The sequence below is a fragment of the Rhinoderma darwinii genome, chromosome 8, assembly GCF_050947455.1.
Source record: "Rhinoderma darwinii isolate aRhiDar2 chromosome 8, aRhiDar2.hap1, whole genome shotgun sequence".
Classification (NCBI taxonomy): domain Eukaryota; kingdom Metazoa; phylum Chordata; class Amphibia; order Anura; family Rhinodermatidae; genus Rhinoderma; species Rhinoderma darwinii.
This window is the reverse complement of record NC_134694.1, coordinates 7,548,493-7,571,328: the sequence shown is the minus strand read 5'-3', so window position 1 is coordinate 7,571,328 and position 22,836 is coordinate 7,548,493. Positions and strand designations below refer to the sequence as shown.

At 45.6% G+C, this 22,836-nt stretch overlaps 3 protein-coding genes across 6 annotated transcripts in view; 2 read left to right on the top strand and 1 right to left on the bottom strand.

Moving 5' to 3' along the window:
• Positions 1 to 22,836, bottom strand: part of RNF224 (ring finger protein 224) — a 145,977-nt gene that overhangs the window by 118,356 nt on the left and 4,785 nt on the right. For 3 of the 4 annotated variants that reach the window (XM_075834855.1, XM_075834857.1, XM_075834856.1), the window contains one exon: positions 15,873 to 16,018. The gene's annotated coding sequence lies outside the window, so the exon portion shown is untranslated. Of the gene's footprint in view, positions 1 to 15,872; positions 16,019 to 20,890; positions 21,243 to 22,836 lie in introns of those variants that run through there. The other variant, XR_012850266.1, reaches the window with a different exon arrangement.
• On the top strand, positions 14,244 to 15,257 carry LOC142658950 (P2Y purinoceptor 4-like). Its single transcript, XM_075834554.1, has one exon. It carries the CDS (start codon positions 14,244 to 14,246, stop codon positions 15,255 to 15,257), a length of 1,014 nt encoding a protein of 337 aa, XP_075690669.1.
• LOC142659100 (lysophosphatidic acid receptor 6-like) lies at positions 15,846 to 20,808 on the top strand. The gene is made up of 3 exons (XM_075834854.1): positions 15,846 to 15,950; positions 17,362 to 17,409; positions 18,439 to 20,808. The coding sequence occupies exon 3, from the start codon at positions 18,457 to 18,459 to the stop codon at positions 19,516 to 19,518; it is 1,062 nt and encodes a 353-aa protein (XP_075690969.1). The 5' UTR covers positions 15,846 to 15,950; positions 17,362 to 17,409; positions 18,439 to 18,456; the 3' UTR covers positions 19,519 to 20,808.

Here is a 22,836-nt window from a genome sequence, read left to right as displayed (position 1 = left end):
AAATAAAAAAAGAGGGAGCAGAAGCAGATTGAGAGAGAGGCAGAGAAACATGTAGAGACGCTGCTGCAGTTTCTTGTGTTATATCTAACTCCAGTGCTGGATTCACAGCTACACTGCTCATTACTGCTGTATAATCTCCTCCATGCTGCTGCTGCTTCTAGTAAGTGCAATATCTCACCCCTGTGCTGGATTCACAGCTACACTGCTGTCTAATCTCCTCCATGCTTCTTCTAGTAAGTGTTATATCTCACTCTAGTACTGGATTCACAGCTACACTGCTCATTACTGCTGTATAATCTCCTCCATGCTGCTGCTGCTTCTAGAAAAAGTGTTATATCTCATCAGTATTGAGATTCACAGCTACACTGCTCATTACTGCTGTAATCTCCTCCATGCGACTGCAGCTTCTATACATGTGGTAGAAGAAAAGGATATTCTTTTCTCTATCTCTATGTGTGCAGTGTATAGAAGACCTGATAATCGCTAGGCTCTGCCCACTAGCTCAGAATTTTTTTTATAATTAGAGATAGTGAGCGCAGAGGGGAAAACTGCTAAATAATGCAGAATACAAGTCAAATAATGGCCAGAAATAGCGTTATCCCTCATGTACGAACACAACAGCTTATTCTGAAAAGTCATATGAAACTATAGCTACGCTTTAATCTAAATCTAAACTTTCTAATAGAAAGTATGTTTCAATTCCGCATTAATTTTCAAGAGATTTGCTTGCTGTCAGCGAATGGCAACATTCTACTTTATATACAGAGGCTGAGAACCCATCCAGACTAAAACCTTTTTACAGCAGTTGTATCCAGTGTAGACAATCCTATGTGAGCTAAATACCCTGGACTTCAGACTGATATATTTTACCAGCACTGATACATTGTAGCAAACTATAAAAAGAGAGATGCGTTACTGAGGTATTTAACTACATAGAATTGTCTGGACTGGATACAATTGTAACAAACCCTCATCTGTGAGAGGTATTAGGTCTGTACAGTTTTTCAGCCTCTGGATGTAAACAAGAATATTCCCTGACAGCAAGCAGAGATCTAGAAAAAAAGGGGCTGAATTGAAACATAAAAAAGGGGGAGATTTATCAAAACCAGTGCCCAAAAAAAAAAAAAATATTAAAAAAAATAAAAAAAAGAGAGTGGTGGCGTGGTCTACAGCAGACAATTAGATTACATCTCACTTTACAAAGGCTTTTTGGAAATATAGTAAAATAATCCACTTAAATTTGCACCAACATTTAGAAATTTCTCCTGTCGTCTATTGGAAAGTTACAGAAATTTTCACTATAGAATGATTAATTATGTAAATGCAAAAACCTCATTTTGAGAGTCAAGCCCCTCCCACTTTTTAAAAGCCCATCCCACTTTTCACAAGCCCCTCCCATCTCCATCCCACTGAGCACAGATCTGATGCAAACATTCAGGAAAGATTCCCTATTTAGGTCACAGAGTTTCCGCTGAAATCATCAAAATATGTATTTCAAAATGTGGAAATTTCTAAATCCCCTTGCACTGCACTAGACTGAAACAAACAATAATTAACCCTACGCTGCCATGTGTATTTCTCCACCTTTCAGTAAGTACATTTATGGCGCTACGTCATGATAAAGGCTTTGATACAAGTCGTGACCCAATAATGTCACAATATATAACTTTAGTGAAACACATACGCCGGATTCCTCTGCGGGATGGACATTACTGTTCTTTTAAAATGATACGGATGATCTTAGTTCATCTACTTTCCATTACAGGTCCACTGTCTATTTTTTTGGGAGGGGAATGGAGAGTAGTATTTCCATAATTGTTCCCCAATAGAAGTATCCACATAATCCTGCCACATATGGCCTACAAAATAGTGCCATACATGGGGTATATAACAGTACTGCTATACAGTGCCCACATAATACTGGCATATAGTGCCTAAATAATAGTGCCATGTACTGAGCATATAGCAGTGCCGACAGAATACTGCCATAGAGTGCCCACATAATAGTGCCATAGAGTGCCCACATAATACTGCCATAGAGTGCCCACATAATACTGCCATAGAGTGCCCACATAATACTGCCATAGAGTGCCCACATAATACTGCCATAGAGTGCCCACATAATAGTGCCATATAGTGTCTACATAATAGTGCTATACCCCAAACATATAATAGGGCCATGAAATGCGAACATAATACCCTCTTTATGGTGTCTACCTAATCGTGCCATGAACGGAGTCTGTAACATTGCCATATAGTGGCCACAGAATACTGCCGTATTGTGCCTACATAATAGTGCCATACACTAAGTATATAAGAGTACCATTAGTGCCCACAGAATACTGCCATATAGTGCCTACATAATAATGCCATAAAACAAGCATGTAACAGGGCCATGAAATGCTAACATAATACTCTCTAGTGTCTACATAACAGTGCCATACAGTGGCCCCGGAATACTGCCATATAGTCAGCAAAGTACAGTGCCATACAATGCCAAAATAATAGTCTTCAATAGTGTTTACATAATTCTGCCCACAGTGCCCTCATAGCACTTGCATATAGTTTCTAAACAATCGTATTATACAGTGAGCAGGTTAGTTTCCCATAATACTGCAATAATGCCTACACCACAGTGCCATACAGTGCCAACATAATACTGCTATATGCGGCCCACAAAATACTGCAATAATGCTTACACCACAGTGCCATACAGTGCCCACATAATAATGCAATAATGCCTAAACCAGTCATACACTGCCCACATAATGCTGCCATACAGTGCCCACATAATAATGCCAATCACAGTACCATAGACACGTCATGCTTCGTTGCCAGTGTTATTCTTTTTTTATTTGCTAGAAACGATGATTCATCGTAGTACAGTGAGAACATTGGGGGTTTCAGAGAGGAATCCCCTATTTGCAGCTACCAGTTTTAGTTTTTTTACATGACATTTCAAGTGGAAAACCCCTTTAATCTCAACTGAGTTTTCACCAAATATGAGATGACATATTCCAGGACTGCTCTACATGGCACAGTGTAATATACAGAGTATTAGGACGCTTGTTCTCACTTCATGTGAACACAACAGAGCAGAGGGCGATTCTGATCAATGATTTCTCCTCAGCACTTTCCTAAGGATCCAATGTGAGCAGGTATGTGATTGAGACTTACGTTTTTATAGTCATTCTGTATTTAGCATCACACTTTCGTTTTCTTCAATCTCCTTCCTCAAATGTTCCAATGACTTGTTAGAACAAATTATCTAAAGCTAGACATCGACCAGATAGTTTTGCAAATAGTATCTCCACCTCTAAACACAAATATATAGATACATACTTTACATTATTTATCCTGTACTGATCAGGAGTTATATCCTGTATTATACTCCAGAGCTGCACTCACTATTCTGCTGGTGGAGTCACTGTGTACATACATTACTTATCCTGTACTGATCCTGAGTTACATCCTGTATTCTACTCCAGAGCTGTACTCACTATTCTGCTGGTGGAGTCACTGTGTGCATACATTACATTACTTATCCTGTACTGATCCGGAGTTACATCCTGTATTATACTCCAGAGCTGCACTCACTATTCTGCTTAAGGAATTACATTACATTATCTAAAGCTAGACATCGACCAGATAGTTTTGCAAATAGTATCTCCACCTCTAAACACAAATATATAGATACATTACATTACATTACTTATCCTGTACTGATCCTGAGTTACATCCTGTATTATACTCCAGAGCTGCACTCACTATTCTGCTGGTGGAGTCACTGTGTACATACATTACATTACTTATCCTGTACTGATCCTGAGTTATATCCTGTATTATACTCCAGAGCTGCATTCACTATTCTGCTGGTGGAGTCACTGTGTACATACATTACTTATCCTGTACTGATCCTGAGTTACATCCTGTATTATACTCCAGAGCTGCACTCACTATTCTGCTGGTGGAGTCACTGTGTACATACATTACATTACTTATCCTGAACTGATCCGGAGTTACATCCTGTATTATACTCCAGAGCTGTACTCACTATTCTGCTGGTGGAGTCACAGTGTACATACATTACATTACTTATCCTGTACTGATCCTGAGTTATATCCTGTATTAGACTCCAGAGCTACACTCACTATTCTACTGGTGGAGTCACCGTGTACATACATTACATTACTTATCCTGTACTGATCCTGAGTTATATCCTGTATTATACTCCAGAGCGGCACTCGCTATTCTGCTGGTGGAGTTACTGTGTACATACATTACATTACTTATCCTGTACTGATCCTGAGTTACATCCTGTATTATACTCCAGAGCTGCACTCACTATTCTGCTGGTGGAGTCACTGTGTACATACATTACATTACTTATCCTGTACTGATCCTGAGTTATATCTTGTGTTATACTCCAGAGCTGCACTCACTATTCTGCTGGTGGAGTCACTGTGTACATACATTACATTACTTATCCTGTACTGATCCTGAGTTACATCCTGTATTATGCTCCAGAGCTGCACTCACTATTCTGCCGGTGGAGTCACTGTGTACATACATTACTTATCCTGTACTGATCCTGAGTTATATCCTGTATTATACTCCAGAGCTGTACTCACTATTCTGCTGGTGGAGTCACTGTGTACATACATTACATTACTTATCCTGTACTGATCCTGAGTTATATCCTGTATTATACTCCAGAGCTGCACTCACTATTCTGCTGGTGGAGTCACTGTGTACATACATTACATTACTTATCCTGTACTGATCCTGAGTTATATCCTGTATCTCTTTATTTTATATAAATTTACAAAACATAAACTGAAAAACAAATACATAACTAATTCCATATAACCAAAAAGTCACAACCCAATTCTTATAAACAAATTTTCTTATATACATCTCTGTATATGAGAAGAGAAAACGATACCAGACCCGGCCACACACACCCCACTCTTATATACTTACATCTACACTTCATCCGAAACTAAACAATAACTAGAATATATACAAACATCATATAAACGTAATCCAAAGTACCAACAGAAAATCCCCCGACCCGCGTCAACCAAGGGCCTAAAGAAACATAATAATGATGATAATAATAATAAAACAACAACATAATAATAATAAAATAATAATAATAATAACCCCAAAAATCCAAAATATAATAATACTAATCCCAATTTTTTTTTTTTTTTTTTTTTATTTTATCCTTTTTTTTTTTTTTTTTTTTATATATATATATTTTTTAATCACACTATACACATCCTGACTTTCCCTAACCTTACCCTTCTTACCTAAACTCCACCACCCCAGCCAGCATCTCGCCTCATGTCCTCTCACGTCCGCATAGTCCAGATGCTGGCCCCCACCACCACACCCAACACCCCAGCCCAGCCCCCCGCCCCATGTCCTCCCATGTCCGCATAGTCCGGGGCTGGGTCAGGCAAACCCCCCCCCCCCGACCCCCTCCCAACCTATCTATTAACCCCCTTAAGTCTATCCCTATTCTAACAACATTTCTACATTATAATACAATGCACGTCACCAACCTGTCCAAATACCAAACCATATACAAAATACACCGTACCCGAAAGCACCAAGTTCGGTCGCTTGTAAACCTTTTTCCTGCCATTTCAATCCTAAACAAAACAAAAATCTTCCAGTGCTTACCTAGCCCATCACCAGATAGAGAGAAGGGAAAGCCCCCCCCAGCTCCCCCCCAGAGGCCAAGGTACCACGTCCACCGCTGCACCCTCCCTATCGCTTGCCCTATCTCCTTACCCTATTACTAACCCTTTCTTGACCCTATTGAAAGCTGACCCTATGCTGACCCTCACCTTTCCCTTATTCCGAGTCCTATCGCTATATTTTTTATTGGTGCCTCAGCGGAACGCAGACCCCCACCTCCAGTTGAGCACCGGTGACGACTCCCCCTCCCTCATGAAGGCAGACACATTAAGGCACCCAAAAGGAAAAGCCCCTCCAAAGACGAGAGGCTTTGGATGCTCCCAATCTGCCAACCTCCAAAGAATGCACCTTCACCAGGTCACCCATGATATTGCTAACAACCTCATCCACTAGGAGGATTTTCTTCTGGGTAGAAACTAGACATCGTGCATTCCACATAAAGTGCCTGACCACTATACTGACTAGAAACAAGGTGCAATGGTCCCTACCACCGAGGTCTCCGAACACTCCATAGGCCCACCCAGCATAGGAGAGGCTGGTTAGGCCTGGCCAACCAATGGAGGCTCCCACCCTTTTGTATACCTCTGTATTGAAAGGGCAATGAAGCAGGAAATGCTCCATGCTTTCCAGCACTCCGCCACACTCCTCCCGGGGGCAATCCCGATCATCAGAGCTTCTGCACTTTAGATTGTCCCTCACATACAGTCTCCCATGGAAGCAACGCCAAGCCAGATCCCAAAACTTCTGGGGAATCCTCGCTGAATTTAAAAGTTTTAATCCCACCCCGAGGTCACTACTTGGGCAGTCTTTGAGCGCCAGGGGCTTCTGGAAGTGGGTCATCAGGACCCTCCTGTCAAGAAATTTTCTCGACATGGTCCTGATCTCCCACACCTCCAGACCCCACCGGCGAACAATCTTCAGCGCCAGGGTGGCATAAGCCGGGAGATGTCCGTGAGGTGTACGCAGGTCTTTCACTTGCCCTCCTCTCTCCCATTCCTGGAAGAAAGGCCGAAACCACCCCCTGCAGGAGGATATCCACCAAGGAGCCCTCTCTTGCCAGAGGTTTGCCAGGTTGATCTTAACAAAGGTGTTCACTAGGAACACCACCGGGTTAACCATACCTAACCCGCCTAGTGTCCTTGGTAGGTAAGTAACCTCCCTCTTGATTAGGTTGAGCCTGTTCCCCCATAACAGCTGGAAGAACAGGCTATAGACCCGAGTCCAGAGAGGTTCTGGCAAGATGCACACACTGCCCAGGTAAAGCAACATGGGCACCAGGTAGGCCTTGGCCAAGTGAACCCTTTCCCTCAGGGTTAAGGACCAACCCTTCCATTGGTCGACCTTCTGGGCAACTAGATTCAGCCTATCCTCCCAGTTCTTCTTGGGGTAATCACCCGGGCCAAATTCGACTCCTAAGATCTTAGCAGACCCCTGAGGCTCTGGAAGGGTGTCCGGGAGATCAAAACCAGGATCTCCTCCTCCCAGCCAGAGACTTTTGCACTTATCCCGGTTGATCTTGGACCCAGATGCCAATGAGTAACGCTCCACTTCCGACATCACCCACTCTGCCTCCCCTCTCGAGGAGACAAAAATGGAGACGTCGTCTGCGTACGCAACCACCCTCTGAGTGGCCTCCGGCCCCTCCAGGCCGGCCCCGACTCCCGCCAATGGCCCACGATCGATCCTTTTAAGAAAAGGATCAATTGCGAACGCATATAGCAAAGGGCTCAAGGGACAACCCTGGCGGACACCAGACCCAACCTCAAAGGGGGTTCCAACCCAACCGTTCACCAGCGCAAAAGTCTCAGCCCCAGTGTATAAGGTCTGTAGCCAATTGACAAACCCCCCCGGTAGGCCGTACCTCAGAAGGACCGACCAGAGGTACTCGTGGTCCACCCGGTCAAAAGCCTTGGCCTGGTCCAAGGACAGGATGTACCCCTCCCACCGACCAGAATTTCCCTGCTCCACTGCCTCTCTGACACTGAGGACAGCACTAAATGTGCTGCGGCCTGGAACAGAGCAATGCTGGACCGGCGAAAGGAGCCGGGATGCAAACTTCACCAGCCGATTAAACAGCACCTTTGCGAGAACCTTTCTGTCCGTATTGAGCAGCGCTATGGGACGCCAATTCTCAATACGGGTCGAGTCTTTACCCTTCGATAAAACGATCAAGGCCGACCTCCTCATTGACATTGGCAAAGTACCCGAGGAAAGGCACTCATTAAACACCTCAGTCAAGAGGGGAACTAGGGTTCCTTTAAAAGTCTTATAAAACTCGGATGTTAAGCCATCCGGCCCTGGCGATTTTTTGAGGGCAAGCCCATCAATCGCCAATCCCACTTCCTCTTCCTTGATCGAATCTATCAAAACACCGAGAGAGGGGTCTACCCCTGGCTCAGGGATGGTTTCAGCCAGGAAAGCCGACATCTCGTCTCGGTTTGGATCTTGCTTCCCCAAGAGGTGCGAGTAGAAGGATCTGACGACCTCCAAGATCCCTGATTTGGATCTCTTCAGAGATCCTGTACTATCAATCAGTCCTGTCACAACCTTACGACTCACTGACATCTTACAGTTCCTGTAGGGGTCGGGCGAGCGGTACCTCCCGAAATCCCTCTCAAGAACTAAAGATGTGTGCCTATCATACTGACACCTCCTGAGCAGAGCTTTCACCACGGAGATCTCCTCCCCACTACCCCCGGTTGAGACCAGATGTTCGAGTTTCCTCCTCAGTTCCTGATATAGGCGGTACCTACTCATGGACCTGAGGCTCGAGAGCCTGCGGAAAAATCCTGCCACCCGGACTTTAAACAACTCCCACCACTCAGACTTAGTACCACTGAGATCCAACAAAGGTACCTGGCTCTGAAGAAAATCCTCAAAGGCCTGTCTTATCTCCGCTTCTTCCAAGAGAGTAGAATTCAGCCTCCATATACCTCTTCCCATCTGGAGGGACTCTGCAATGTTCAAAGAGAAAATAATCATACAGTGATCGGAGAACTCCACCTCAACAACGGACACTGGTGAAGAGATGGCTTCCTCCTTCAAAAAAAACCTGTCTATCCTAGACCTACAACTACCTCTACGATAGGTGAAACCCGAGTGGCCTGGGGTATGCCTGATGTGGATATCCACCAGGCGAGCATCGCTAACTATATTTTTTAATGCTACACTATCGTAGGTCAATTTTTTATCTCCGGAACCTCCTCTATCTCGGGGTCTCATGACAGTATTGAAGTCCCCTCCAAAGATAACTTGTCGACCTGAAAAAAGGAAAGGCTTAATCCTCATGAAGAGACTTTTACGGTCCCATTTGCTCTGGGGTCCGTATATATTGATTAGTCTTAATTCCTGTCCCCTCATGAGGACATCTAAGATCAAGCACCTCCCCATTTCTAACTCAATCATCCGTCGGCATGTTACCGGTGCGGTGAAAAGGACCGCCACTCCGCTATAGGGCTCAGCCGCAAGAGACCAGTAGGAGGGCCCGCGTCGCCACTCCCTCCTAGATTTAACGACGTCTGCCAAAAGTGACAGCCTGGTCTCCTGCAAAAACAAAATGTCGGCTTCAACTCGGCCAAGAAAATCAAAGGCTGCAAATCTCGCCCTATCTGACTTAATGCTGGCAACGTTAATTGATGCCAGCGTCAACGGAGTGGGTGCCGCCATCATGGATGTTTGAGTTAGACGGCTTTCTTCTTCCCACCCCCCCCTCTATCTGATGAGGACCCCCCTTCTTTGCCTCGCTTCTTGCAAACTGAGGAGTCCATATTCACCACCCTATTCCCATCTTCATCCCCAAGTACCGGGTCAACCTCCCCCTCTGGGGGCAACGGCCCCTGCAGCAGGGGAGGCTCAACGACTCTAGGGTGCCCTACCATGCCCTCCCTCTTAGTATGAGAGGCTGGAATGTCCACGAGAGCATGGTATCGATCAGTAGAGCGCACCAGGGGGGTACAGGATTTACCTTCCTGGGCCAGGGCGGGGCCAGATGTATTTGGCCCTTGGGTTTTGCCCGGTGTCCCTTTTGCTGTAGGCTGAGTCCTCTCTTCCTCTCCCACACTTTCATAGTGGGAGGACTGAGAGTCCTCAGCCCTCTGCTCCCTTTGGATCCTCCTCATCTCCCCATTCAATTCGGCCTCCCCAGGGGCATCAGATTCAGGGGGGGCATCCAGATCCGAATCAGAGGTTGTCCCAGTTTCCTGGAGCGCCCTCCAAATCCTCTCCTTCCTTCGCTTCTCCGCCCTTCTCTGGCGAGAAGGGGGACCCTTCTTTGCATTCTTCCCTTGCCCCTGTGCCCCATCGTCCCTGCCCGCACCCTCACCCACGGAGGCCTCCCTCCTTTCATCCTCCGCAGGTTTGGAACAAGCATTGACAACAGAGCGAGGACACCGACTGAACGGGTGACCTAAGTCACCACACAGGTTGCACCGAATACGGTCACACGATGCGGCTAGATGACCAATCCCCCCACAATGAGCACACTTCTGCACCTTGCAGCCTGCACTCAAATGTGAGGGGTCGCCACACCGGTGACACAACTTCGGCTGCCCCTGGTAGAAGACAAGGATCCGATCTCTTCCCAGGAAAGCAGATGATGGTATGTGGGACACCGTCTGTCCCAGACGCTTTAGTTTAACCATGAACGTCCAGGCCCCTGACCAGATGCCAAACTCATCCATGTTCTTCCGTGGCATCTCTACTACCTCTCCGTACCTTCCCAACCAGGTCATGATATCAATACAAGAGAGTGACTCATTACGGGTAAGAACGGTCACTCTCTTGGGACCACTTTGGCGAGAAATTGCTTGTGCAGCAAAGTCTCGCCAGCCAGGCTCGTCCTTCATCAGCTCGTAGTTCCCCCAGAAGACCTCAAGGCCCCCTAGGTGAACAAAGCTGATGTCAAACTCGACTGAGCCATGAGGATGTATCAAGGCAAAGATGTCACTCGCCTTGAAGCCCATCCCCAGCAGCAGCTCCACCACCCTCTTTCTGGGAGGGCACGCATCATTGCCACGCCAACGGAGACGGACCACATTCCTCCTGGCTACAGCCTGCCCGGCTGTTGGGAGCGACCACTGATCTCCTCGTTGCTCTCGGAAGGCATTTAGACCATATCTGTCTATCCAGAAAGACAGGTCCTTCTGCACTCCCCCTATGGTTATGGTTTGCTTTCCCTCTCTTAAAGCGTCCAAGAGACGTTGTTGCAAGTTACCGTCCCCGGACCTTGAGGATGAAGATGGGTGGGCCCGCTGTCCCCCCGCTGCCACACCAGCATAAGACCTGCCGGATGTCACAGCAAGAGGAGCGCCAGGCCCATTGCCCCTGGTTGATACCCCATCCCCACCACCCACCACCTCACCACCTACAGACACAGCACTCAACACCCCATTACCAGCAGACATTCCAGCAACTTTATTTACAGACACCTGCATACCCCCAGCAGTTCCCACATCCACAGCCGCAACTTTTTTATTTAACCCACCAGGTCCCCCTGCAGTCATCCTTCTGGCCAGGCCTGGTTCTATGTTATGTATTTTTTCTGTACATTTTGTGTGGGTAGACACTGCTTCAGTCTCCGCATCATCAGGCACCTTTGCAGGGACGCCACCAGATGTTATAAGCGGTGTCCCCGCTGTGCCCTCCGCCTCATTAACCTCCATCTTTTCTATGTGCGGAACATATTTGGGAAAGGGGCCACCGCCGCCCCCGACGCCAGCAGCCCCCTTCTCGCCTACACCACTTTTCAGTGATGCGGACGAAGGAGCCACTGATGTCACTGGAGCCGCCTCCGGCGCCGGACCACTCCCCCCTCCCACAGAGGAGTGGCCAACAGAGCCGGAGCCCCCTCTGTGACCGCCCTTGTCCGGAACGTCTGACGGCTTTACTGCGACACCGACAGACTTCCGGCTTTCAGACACCACATCCGGTTTCTGGTTTACCCGTTCTCCAGACCGCTGACTCGCATCAGAGACCAGTTTCCCGGGCTCGCCATTAACCGGACACGGGGACACACCCCCTGGCGTCACCAGGCCACCAGTACCGCCCCCTTTGCAGGGGTTGGCGTCCGGCGCCATTTTGACCACCACGTGTTCTAATGCCGGACCCGTAACACTCTCCCCGCATTCCCGCTCCAGCCCCACTGCAGAGGCTTGAGCTGGGGGTCTTGCGGGACCTGCGCTCTGATCCTGACTTGCATCAGGCTCAGAGCACAGGAAGGATCTTGCTGTGTACACCATTTTAAATGAACCTTCAGCAGATTTTTTTTCCTTTGTCTTTTTTTTCTTCTTAAATTTTTTTTTCCTTTGCTTTTCCTCCTCTGCGGGTAACTCTGCACCGAAACAAAATCCCTGGAAGGATACCGGCGACTCCACGTTACGGATCTGTGTAAGTAATCCTGGAGGCCGCTCACTGTCAGTATCAAAACTCTCCTGATTTCTCCCAGCTGTGAGTCCACCCTCCTCCTCCTCACTGCTCCTGGGTGCCTCAGAATCTGAGCCTTCTCTGGACTTTACATTTTCACTCTCCATTTTCTCCACCACATTTTCCTTTGCTGTGTCTGGGGCTCTGCTGTCTTCCTCCACACTTTCTATTTTTATAGGTTCTGCCATCTCGGCAAACCTCTCTTCATTTTTTAATTTTTCACCAAACACCCCTCCGCCTGCCAAAATCTCCTCACGTCTCTCTTCCACTTCTTTTATTTCCTCCAACAAGGATTTCACGTTTAAAAGGTATCGGGACCTCTTACCTCCTGAGGCTTTTGCAGCTCTTCCTCTGGCGACCGCCAAGTCCGCACGGAGCCGTTGCAGCGACTTCCTGAGGTCCCGATACTCCTCCAACCGCATAGCCAGACGGGAGCTGAAGTTCTCCACCGTCTCTCCGGTCCTCAGCTGTCCCCATTCCTCCACACGACCGTCATCCAAATGTCCGGACGGCGCAGGTCCTTCTCCAGATGACAACACCTCGATCACCCTGCCGGACCGCGTCTCCATACCCTTATCCAGGGTTCCAGCGTCAGGGGGAGCCAGGACAGCCTTGCCCCGAGATGATCTCCTCACCCCCGCGACTGTTTGCATATTCCCAGCCAGCTGGGATGACCCTCTACCCCCCGCTGGCATGCTCCGGGAGGTAGAGGTCTGAGGCTCCATCTTAGGATGGAACCCCCCTCAGGGTACTTTCCAAGCCCAGGCAGATGGTATGAGGCCTGGGCAGATAGAATAAGGAAAGTCCCTGGATCCAAGGCCTGCACGGAAGTCTCAGCAGCTCTCTCCACACGTCCTACTCCACCCACTCCAGAGCTGCACTGACTATTCTGCTGGTGGAGTCACTGTGTACATACATTACATCACTTATCCTGTACTGATCAGGAGTTATATCCTGTATTATACTCCAGAGCTGCACTCACTATTCTGCTGGTGGAGTCACTGTGTACATACATTACATCACTTATCCTGTACTGATCAGGAGTTATATCCTGTATTATACACCAGAGCTGCACTCACTCTTCTGCTGGTGGAGTCACTGTGTACTTTACATTATTTATCCTGTACTGATCCGGAGTTATATCCTGTATTATAATCCATTGCTGCACTCACTATTCTGCTGGTGGAGTCACTGTGTACATACATTACATTACTTATCCTGTACTGATCCTGAGTTATATCCTGTATTATACACCAGAGCTGCACTCACTATTCTGCTGGGGGAGTCACTGTGTACATACATTACATTAGTTATCCTGTACTGATCCGGAGTTATATCCTGTATTATACTCCAGAGCTGCACTCACTATTCTGCTGGTGGAGTCACTGTGTATATACATTACATTACTTATCCTGTACTGATCCGGAGTTACATCCTGTATTATAATCCAGAGCTGCACTCACTATTCTGCTGGTTGCTATTGGAAACAGTCGACAAGCTTGTTGCTAGACACACTAAGTGATGTAATATATGTACATAGTAACTCCAGTTGCAGAGTGTAGGATAAGATAAGTGCGCCCCCCCCCCCTGCGTTATAGAAGCCCAACTAAACTGTTTGGACTTAGGAGTGCGTCTAACAACAACTTGTTGACTGTTCACATCTCTATAGTTAATAATTCAATTATATTAGGCTCATTTGTGTGTTGTCCAAAAAATGTCAGCTATATAATTTGAAACAGGGATAGTTTTTCCTATGGTTTCATGGCGATAAAAAGATCTCGAGAGTAGTGGATTGACACTATAACCATCATCGTGTCTACGGCAGGGACAACCCAAGAAAACGGAGGCTCAGGATACATCTGGTAAATAGTTTTGGGGATCTGCCCTTGGAAGGTGGATTCAAGAGTAAAACATGCCTTAGAAGGTTGCCCGATGTGCGTCTTTAGTAGGCGAGAATGATATATGTCACACAATGAAACATGCAACTCAATATAATCCAAAACCATAAGGGATGATAGAGATTCCTGGAGCCATTTTTTTTTTTTTTTTTTTAAACGGTCTGTAACATTTTGTTATTTGTGCCTAAAATTAATTTTTATTTGCCACCTTCTAGAATGTTGAACACATCGGGAAACTTCACCACCTGCCAGCCTCAATCCGTCAGCATCGTCATCTCCATCTCCTTGAGCGTCATCTACTTCCTTGGTTTAGTGTTGAACTGTATAAGTTTATGGATATTCTGGTTTCGGGTAAAACAATGGAACTCAACTGTGATTCTCCAGTTCAACTTGGCCATCTCCGACGCCATCATCACCCCGGCGGCTCCTCTGATCATCATCTACTCCTTGACCGACCACTGGACCTTCGGCACCTTCTTCTGCCAGTTCAAGGTCTTCCTCCTCAGCACCCACATGTATGGAAGTATTTATTTTCTCACTTTAATCAGTATTCACAGATATTTTACGGTTGCCCACAACGTCAGAAGAATGGCCTGGACCACAAAGCCGTTTATCACGAAACTTTGCGTCGTTGTCTGGGGTTGTCTCCTTTTACAAGGAATTCCGTTCTTCTTTGTTCTAAAAACTTCCGAAGTTCACGGAGTCACGAAATGTCTCAGTATCCATCAGAACGATCAAGCGGTTTTATTTTTTGTTTGGAACTGGGTCATCCTCTTCTCGGGCCTCCTTATCCCGTTCATCACAACCTTGGTCTGCTACAGTCTCCTGAGTCTATATATTCTCAATGTGAATCCCATGAACACGCTCAGCAAAGTCATGTTCTCCAAATCTGTACAGACCATATTCGTCTCCCTGATCATCTTTATAATCTGCTACATCCCGGTACATATCACCAGAACTATGGGGGTCACCATTATCTTGTTTTTTCCCACCATGTGTCCTCTACTGGAAAAAGTTGAGGTGGCCTATTACATCACGTGGATGCTATCGGGAACCAACTGCTGTCTGGATCCTATAATATACTGTTTTGCCTCAGACAGATTTAATTGCACATTTACAAGACGACCAAGTTCCGGACGAGACAGTAGAGATAAAACAGACGTGATCTTCAGAAGATCGTGGCCGTGGTCCTCTGTCGAGCATGACAAAAATAGGTTGTCCCTTGTATAGAAATAACACTGGATTGACACTAAATCATCGCATGTCAAACTTTTTGGGTCTAGCTTCACCTAAAGATGGACGTATTGGTTGAAATGCTGCGCTTTTTGGATATTATCCCTCCAGTTGTAGTGCAAATGTGGCCTTCACCGGTATATTAAGACGACCTACCCATAGTCAAGACCCCTTTGTGGCCCTTCCAATGAATCCCATTCAAGCGAGATCAAATATTGATGGCCTAAGGAGGGTCTTAAATTGGAAACTAGGATATTCTGTACACACAGATTTACGCTTTAACTCCACTACTGTTGACCACGGATATTGTACCTATTATGTGCATGGCCGGCAGGGTCACCGATTCAGGAAATCATTGACAGGCGGAGAGAAAGAGGAATCGTAGTAACATGCAGAATGCATGAATGAAGGTTGTCCGCTATTTTACTGCCAGTCAGAAAAGTGGAATAAGGCTTCCTAATATAACGCTATAAATAATAAGTGCTCTATAAGTAGGATGTTTCTTCTCACTTCCCCTACAAACAGAGGGTAGAAATTGTGTACTTTACAGATTCAATCTTAGCCAATATCCACTATTACCAAGAACAGGAAGATCCAGCGGATGGTACTTACTGTAAACGAGATCAATCTTTCTTCAGATCACTCTCCACAGCCGTCGTTGTCGGACACTTGCGACAGAGCTGTGAACAGGTCAGTGCCTCATTACTTAGAACGTCTTCTGTATTCGTCCAGCCTTTTTTCTTCATCTCTTCTGCAGCCTACAAAATTTTTTTAAAAAATAAAATGTTTAACCAGTGATAAATACGGATCAAAAACGGAGTGCTCATATATATATATTTTTTTATTTATATATTTATTTATTATTTTTCAGCTAATTTCAAGGTCTACTACTCCATTCAGACAATACATTTCATGTATTTAATTTGTTATGAAGATGATTTGCGAATAGTTTTTATTATATTTGTTATTTTTGACTACATTTAAAGGGGTATACCCATCACAGAAAGCAATGGCATTTCTATAGGATTTTGTGCTGCGGCCCTTCAAATGTTTTTCAATGCTGCGTAAGGGGAGGCAGCGATAAATCCCAGCGGCGTGCCTTCACTTACTATGATGGGAATAATCCTTTACTAGACATATAAAACGTTAATGAATTTGTTAAGGATCTGCCAGGCACAGCTTCTGTATCCACGCCCATAGGTAATAAGTCTGCACCTGCTTCTATGTCTCTGAGACTGACTCCATCTTCCACCACTCAGGATGGCAGGCTTAGGAGTGGGAGAGCCTATCACAGCCTGGCCAGACGGAGCTAGCTCCCGCCCTCTGTCTATTTATACCTGCCTTTCCTGTTCCTTCTTTGCTTGTGATTCTTCTCGTTTGGTTTCCTGGCCCTGCTGCAGCTTCTTGTACCATTTGACCCTGCTTCATATTGACCCTGGCTTACGGACTACTCTCCTGCTCTGCGTTTGGTACCTCGTACACTCCTGGTTTGACTCGGCTCGTTCACCACTCTTGTTGCTCACGGTGTTGCCGTGGGCAACTGCCCCTTTCTTCTGTGTACCCTTGTCTGTTTGTCTGTCGTGCACTTATTGAGCGTAGGGACCGTCGCCCAGTTGTACCCCGTCGCCTAGGGCAGGTCGTTGCAAGTAGGCAGGGACTGAGTGGCGGGTAGATTAGGGCTCACTTGTCTGTTTCCTTACCCCCATCATTACAGAATTGTTAGTATATAAAGAATAATATATATTATATGGTATTACTTAGTGGGTAATGAGTTATACAATTGTATTGGATGAGGTGATCTTTCATGTATCATCAGGATCTCAAACAAGTTTATAGAACTTAAAAGGGGTTTTCTGATAATGATGATTTATAACCTGTCCACAGGATAGGTGATAAAAGTGGTGACTGGTGGGGGTTCGACCACTGGGACCCGCAGCAATACCGAGAACAGGGGTCCCAGTGTGCCCTATTTGAATGGGGCAGGATTGGGCATGATCGGCCACTGCTACATTCACTTTCTATGTGGCTTTTAATTTAATTGAGTGGCTCTGGAACAATCACGTAATAATAAAAGATTGAATGGTATTTTTATTTTTTTTAGGATCAACGTAGATTGTATGATCAGTCAAGATTTAAAACGTCTGCACAGGTAATTAGTGGTCATATCTGTATTTTTGTATGGAAGCTGTATTTTTATCTTAAAATACAGATTCAGAACAATAGGTGCAATTGTAGAATAATCATAAGGAAACTGCAGTGGGGGTTGCCTCCATGCCATGTAAAAGGCTATAAAAAGTACTGCAATGGGGGCTGCCTCCATGCCATGTAAAAGGCTATAAAAGGTACTGCAGTGGGGGCTGCCTCCATGCCATGTAAGAGGCTATAAAGGTACTGCAGTGGGGGCTGCCTCCATGCCATGTAAGAGGCTATAAAGGAACTGCAGTGGGGGCTGCTACCATGCACTATAAAATAACTGCTGTAGGGCTTCCTTCATGCCATGTGAAAGGATACAATGGTACTGCTGTGCAGACCGCCTAAAGGCCATGTAAAAGTGCACAAGGAACTGCAGTGGGACCTGCCTCTATGCCATATGACAGGGCACAAAGAACTGCAATGGGGGCTGGCTCTATGCCATGTGAAGGGGGACAAGGAACTGCAGTGGGGGCTGCCTCTATGCAATATGAAAGGCTACAAGAGCACTCCATTTGGGGTGCCCTTATGCCATTTACGTCTCTTCTCTAGCTTGGCTAATTGTGAAACATGTTTTTCTTTATTTTATTTTTCCTATAAAGTATTACATAGAGTATTACTGAGAGACCTCTGTGTTTTTCAACCTGGAACATTATGAAATATTGTGACTTTTCTTACCCAACATCCATCTCTTGCACACTTATTATAGATGCATCTAAAATTTACGTCATCCCATTTTTGTTGCACTTAGTTACACTGCTTTCCTGCAAGGAGTCTTACACAAACTCCTGACAACCTGGTCTTGAATTAGGAATACTAGATGAAATAAACAGAAATATATATATACACACGCACACACACACACACACAACAATATATATATTACCTCCAAAGTTACTGTAGGATTTATATGGGCTGACAACACTGAGGTGATTTGGTCATTTCTTATATTGCAGTGATTGGATCATTTATGCATTTTATTTTTCAGCTCAAAACAACATTCGGGATGGCGAACGATTCATCAAATTTCACTACGTGCCAACCTCAAACAATAAATGCCTTCATCCCGATCTTCCTGAGCTTCATTTTCTTCATTGGGTTTGTGTTGAACTGTATAAGTTTATGGATATTCTGGTTTCGGGTAAAACAATGGAACTCAACTGTGATTCTCCAGTTCAACTTGGCCATCTCCGACGCCATCATCACCCCGGCGGCTCCTCTGATCATCATCTACTCCTTGACCGACCACTGGACCTTCGGCACCTTCTTCTGCCAGTTCAAGGTCTTCCTCCTCAGCACCCACATGTATGGAAGTATTTATTTTCTCACTTTAATCAGTATTCACAGATATTTTACGGTTGCCCACAACGTCAGAAGAATGGCCTGGACCACAAAGCCGTTTATCACGAAACTTTGCGTCGTTGTCTGGGGTTGTCTCCTTTTACAAGGAATTCCGTTCTTCTTTGTTCTACAAATTTCCGAAGTTCACGGAGTCACGAAATGTCTCAGTTTCCATCAGACGGAACAAGCGGTTTTATTTTTTGTTTGGAACTGGGTCATCCTCTTCTCGGGCCTACTTATCCCGTTCATCACAACCTTGGTCTGCTACAGTCTCCTGAGTCGATATATTCTTAAGGTGAATCCCATGAACACTCTCACGAACGTCATGGTCTCCAAATCTGTACAGACCATATTCGTCTCCCTGATCATCTTTATAATCTGCTACATCCCGGTACATATCACCAGGACCACGGGAGTCACCATCATCTTGTTTTTTCCCACCATGTGTTCTCTAGTGGAAAAAGTTGAGGTGGCCTATTACATCACGTGGATGCTATCGGGAACCAACTGCTGTCTGGATCCTATAATATACTGTTATGCCTCAGAAAGGTTTAAGCACACGTTCACAAGCTGGTGTAGTTGTCTAAGCAGACATGGAAAAGGTAAGAACACATTGGACAATGCTCAGAGTGACCGGGTAGAGCCAGCTTCAGATCGACTTGGTCCTCCTCCAACTGCGAGCACCACCGAGACAGGTTTTTCACTTTCCACTGGGAATGAGAAATGACTTTCAAAAAAATTTCAGTCCACCTTTCACCCATGTGAGATTTGTATGTTGAGTATTTGGATACCATATTACTAGAATTTTTTTTTATTTTTTTTTTACACAAACAGGGATAATACACGCAGGTTAGCGGACTAATTTAAGTCAGCTGAAAATGCGGCAAATTTATTAGAGACGTGCACACCTCTTGATAAAGTTCGGCGCATCTTCTGCAAATCCATGCCTGATATGTGTAGATGTGCGCCATAACTTACGCCAATTTTTGGCATAAATCGTGGTAAATCTTTAGTCCCATGGAGACTGCACCCCCTTTTGCTAAACCCCACCCCCTTTTCTCGTTACCTTTGAAAAGTGGCAAATTACATCGCAACTATGCCAAAATTTGTGAATTTTTCAGTGGTGTAAACCTTTTGATATATTCCCCCAGATGTTTGTGGAACATCAAGCTTTACCCAGCCCAGAGTACATAGGCATTATTCCGGCCACTCTTAAAGGGATATTCCCAAAATCATAACTTATAACCAATTATTCTGATCGCTGGGAGCCCCACCGATCGTGAAAACGTGGGGTCCCGAAGCCCCAGAACCCCCTCATTGCATCAAGCAGGCGTGGCAGTAGAGCATGGCCCGCTGCCGCTCAATTCAATGTTTTAGGAATGACGGAAACAGCCAAGTACAGAGCTGGGCTATTTCCGTCATTTTTGTAGACAGTGAATGGAGCAGTGGACACATGTTCGACCGCCCGCCAATCAAGCTCCTCCTCACAGCACTCCTGATCGATGGGGGTCCCGGTTATCTGAATATTATCACCTATCCTGTGGATAGGTGATAATTTATGATTTTGGGAATACTCCTTTTAATGTTATTCTCTAGTCCAGATATTTCCAACCTGTGTCCTTCCAGCTGTTGCAGAACTACAACTCCAAGGATGCCTGGACAGCACGATCATTCTCCAGACTAGTGGTCTCCAACCTGTGGCAGAATGACAACACCCAGGATGCCATGATAGACCGCATGTTGGGAGTTGTAGTTGTACCACATGTTGGAGACCACTGCTGTAGACTCCCCAGAATACTATAGCGATCGCTAGTCTACTAAACATTAAAAAAGAAATGACTCGGAACTAAAATGTCGAATGTTTTAGCTGTAAATAAGTGATCATTTGCTCTGCTGCCTCTGTGTAATAATAAAGAGATCAGACTTCATGTCATGTTCCCTTTTCTGGGACATCCGGGATTTGCTTTTAGCAATGACTTTCACTTCTTACTACGGATGTCTTTGCATTCCGGTCTCGTTCGTAATATAATATATGTGAGATTTATGTATATAATCATCAATAAACCTTTTTATGATAAATATTCACGTGTCCACATCCATTTAAAGTGATGCTCCGTCTTTAATTATGTAAAGGTAGAAGCAGGTATCCTCGCGATACATTTATGTACATAGATTTCTGTTTTCATCTTTATTTGAGATGGTTTTTTACTTTGGTTATAATAGAAAAAAACAACAACTTTAAACCATAAAACAAGCTGCCAATACAAGTCTATGGAGAGGAAAGGAGGAAGATACACACAGACGTGCTGCAGCTTCTAGTAAGTGTTATCTCTCCACCCAGTGATGGATTCTCAGCTACACTGCTCATTACTGCTGCATAATCTCCTCCACGTTGCTGCTGCTGCTTCTATATGTGATAGAGATAAGCGAGCAGGATTCTCCTCTTGTGCACTGTATAGAAGACATAATAGCCGTTAGGCTGCGCCCACTAACGCAAAGAAAACTGAGAATTAAAGGTAGATCCTGCAGAGGGGAAAACTGCTAAATAATGGCACATACAAGTTATATAATGGCCAGTAATAGTGTAATTCCTCATGTACACACATGGCAGATTATTCTGAGAAGTTAGGTAAGCTTTAACTAATGATAGACTCGTTAGAAGACAAGGCTCTGATACACATACTGTAACGAGCCGTGCACCTGTGTGTCCATCACATGACTATGGACAGAATTTTATCCACAGGAAGTAAACAATGAATGCTTCTCCCGAATAACAACAAGCAGAGATCTTGAAAACTGTGAGGAATTAACACAAAAATGTACTTTCAATTATACAAAAATCTAACGCTAATTTGCTGAAACCGGACAACCTCCATAAACATCGGATTTTATTGTTTATAGGGGGCACTCTGCTGGCAGTAGTGTTTATAGGGGGCCACTCTGCTGGCAGTAGTGTTTATAGGGGGCCACTCTGCTGGCAGTAGTGTTTATAGGGGGCCACTCTGCTGGCAGTATTGTTTATAGGGGCCACTCTGCTGGCAGTAGTGTTTATAGGGGGCCACTCTGATGGCAGTAGTGTTTATAGGGGGCCACTCTGCTGGCAGTATTGTTTATAGGGGCCACTCTGCTGGCAGTAGTGTTTATAGGGGGCCACTCTGCTGGCAGTAGTGTTTATAGGGGGCCACTCTGCTGGCAGTAGTGTTTATAGGGGGCCACTCTGCTGGCAGTAGTGTTTATAGGGGCCACTCTGCTGGCAGTAGTGTTTATAGGGGGCCACTCTGATGGCAGTATTGTTTATAGGGGGCACTCTGCTGGCAGTAGTGTTTATAGGGGGCCACTCTGCTGGCAGTAGTGTTTATAGGGGGCCACTCTGCTGGCAGTAGTGTTTATAGGGGGCCACTCTGCTGGCAGTAGTGTTTATAGGGGGCCACTCTGCTGGCAGTAGTGTTTATAGGGGGCCACTCTGCTGGCAGTAGTGTTTATAGGGGGCCACTCTGCTGGCAGTAGTGTTTATAGGGGGCCACTCTGATGGCAGTATTGTTTATAGGGGGCACTCTGATGGCAGTATTGTTTATAGGGGGCACTCTGATGGCAGTATTGTTTATAGGGGGCCACTCTGATGGCAGTATTGTTTATAGGGGGCCACTCTGATGGCAGTATTGTTTATAGGGGGCACTCTGATGGCAGTATTGTTTATAGGGGGCCACTCTGATGGCAGTATTGTTCATAGGGGGCACTCTGATGGCAGTAGTGTTTATAGGGGGCACTCTGATGGCAGCATTGTTTATATTGGGCACTCTGATGGCAGCATTGTTTATAGGGGGCACTCTGATGGCAGCATTGTTTATAGGGGGCACTCTGATGGCAGCATTGTTTATAGGGGGCACTCTGATGGCAGCATTGTTTATAGGGGGCACTCTGATGGCAGCATTGTTTATAGGGGGCACTCTGATGGCAGCATTGTTTATAGGGGGCACTCTGATGGCAGCATTGTTTATAGGGGGCACTCTGATGGCAGCATTGTTTATAGGGGGCACTCTGATGG

What these genes read in the sequence shown, in the direction of transcription:
- LOC142658950 (XM_075834554.1), top strand. Translation starts at nt 14,244, where the DNA reads ATGTTGAACACATCGGGAAACTTCACCACCTGCCAGCCTCAATCCGTC.
- LOC142659100 (XM_075834854.1), top strand. Translation starts at nt 18,457, where the DNA reads ATGGCGAACGATTCATCAAATTTCACTACGTGCCAACCTCAAACAATA.